General features: G+C 38.6%; 1 protein-coding gene across 1 annotated transcript; it reads left to right on the top strand.

Moving 5' to 3' along the window:
- Positions 1 to 171: 171 nt before the first annotated feature.
- Positions 172 to 1,766, top strand: LOC140966457 (reticulon-like protein B5; the record flags this gene model as incomplete). The annotated part of the gene is made up of 2 exons (XM_073426737.1): positions 172 to 496; positions 1,645 to 1,766. Coding segments are annotated over exons 1-2 (321 nt in total), but the record flags the coding sequence as incomplete, so codon positions are not given.
- Positions 1,767 to 1,772: the final 6 nt, after the last annotated feature.

The raw sequence follows: 1,772 nt of genomic DNA, 5'->3' as shown, positions 1-1,772 counted from the left end.
TATTTAATAATTAGTTATGGGTTTACTGAACCAATGACCCATCATCCCTCACCGGCCCACACGATTTCCCTTTCCCTCAGTATCAAAAAAGAAAAGAAAGGTATACGTTCCCCCGGTTTCTTCCGAACCTTAGGCTCTGAAACTACAAGCCTCAGACCTAGATAGGTTTAAAACCTTCTAGGCTTTTCCACCATATCCCTCACTCTCTTGCTCAAGTGAAGCAGTCAAAAAGTGCCGAAACAATCAACTCTCGGGAAACACACCGTAAGTCAGCTCGTGAGATCGTTGATTGGATCCATGGCCGACGAACAGGAGAAACACGTGCCCACCTCCGAATCATTGATTGATAAGATCACGGAGAAATTTCACAGTCACGATTCATCTTCATCGTCATCGTCAGATTCGGACAATGATAGAGACGAAAAACCGGCCGCTAAGGTCTACCGTCTCTTCGGCCGCGAAAAGCCAGTGCACAAGGTCCTAGGCGGTGGAAAACGTACGCTTTTCCTGCTATTACATTTTTCTAAAATCAATTTTGTAGTTTTATAGAGCGATAATGCAAAATAGTGCCGTGTGTTGAAGGCGGATTTCGGAATTTGGGTGCGTCGATTGAATCACTTGCACTTTCACATTTATAGAACTATTACTTTGTTCTTTAATTATTTAGTTGTGTCCGAATTCAATTGTGAGAAGTGCAGTGTCAGTGAAAATTGATGTTTTTTTTTTTTGGCGAATTGATACTAGTTATTTGGGATTCTTTCACAAGTTAGACACCTGATGTTTTTGGTCGAGTAGTTGTTGTGGGTGTTTATTCTGTTCTTTGTTTGTCCAATAGATCTGTTCTAATTCTCTTCTAGACACGCAGATAAACCGTGTTACGGGTTTAGATGCCGTAATGGACTAATTTTTATATTTTGTGCGAGAGATAATGTTAGGGATGTTGCTTTTCTATGTGGTTTCCTGAGGTATAAAGAAATAAATGTTTAGTGAGTTCCCGCTGATGAATATGAAACTATAAAAAAGTTTTTTAGTGGCCTTGGTACTTTTACCCCTTCAAATATCTATTATACAGTTAACAATCATTTAACATGACTGATGGACTCTCATTGACAATGTGTTCAAGTAGCGTTCTCGGTGTTACTTTTTACTTCTCTTTCTTTGTTTCATCCTCACGACACTTGAATTCCGCAGATGAACCGAAAGTCGTTAAGTTTTAAGTTTTATATTCTAAATCCCATGTTTTGACTGGAATGTTATTTTTTCATATAATATGTCTGTATATGACTCATGTCCTCTTGAAACACGAAGAGTCTGATGTGAATGTGTGGGAGTCAAATTCGTTAAGTTTTGTTATACCAAGGGACGGCTTGATATGGTTTTGTACTTTGATTTTCTGAAATACAAGGTATAGGATCTAAATTTAAATTGTGATCCGTTCGATGATGAGTTTGCCACCAGTCGAAAATTCGATGTTTAATGTTCTCAATTGGTTTGCAGGCCAGTGGTTCTTGTATGCATACTGTTGAAGTTCTATAAGTTTTTCCATAAGAACTGGCAATATGTTATTATGTAGTCGGATATGCTTTATCACTGGTGTTTTGAATTAACCCAACTAGATTGAATCTCACACTGATTATCTGTCAGCTGCTGATATTTTCCTATGGAGGGACAAGAAAATTTCTGGCGGGTTGCTTGGTGTTGCCACCGCAATTTGGGTGCTTTTTGAACTGCTTGAATATCATTTGCTCTCACTAGTGTGCCATATCCTGATT

Source organism: Primulina huaijiensis, unplaced genomic scaffold, assembly GCF_012295235.1.
Source record: "Primulina huaijiensis isolate GDHJ02 unplaced genomic scaffold, ASM1229523v2 scaffold206536, whole genome shotgun sequence".
NCBI classification, from domain to species: domain Eukaryota; kingdom Viridiplantae; phylum Streptophyta; class Magnoliopsida; order Lamiales; family Gesneriaceae; genus Primulina; species Primulina huaijiensis.
The sequence above is the reverse complement of the archived record's forward strand: the minus strand, read 5'-3'. Positions and strand labels throughout refer to the sequence as shown.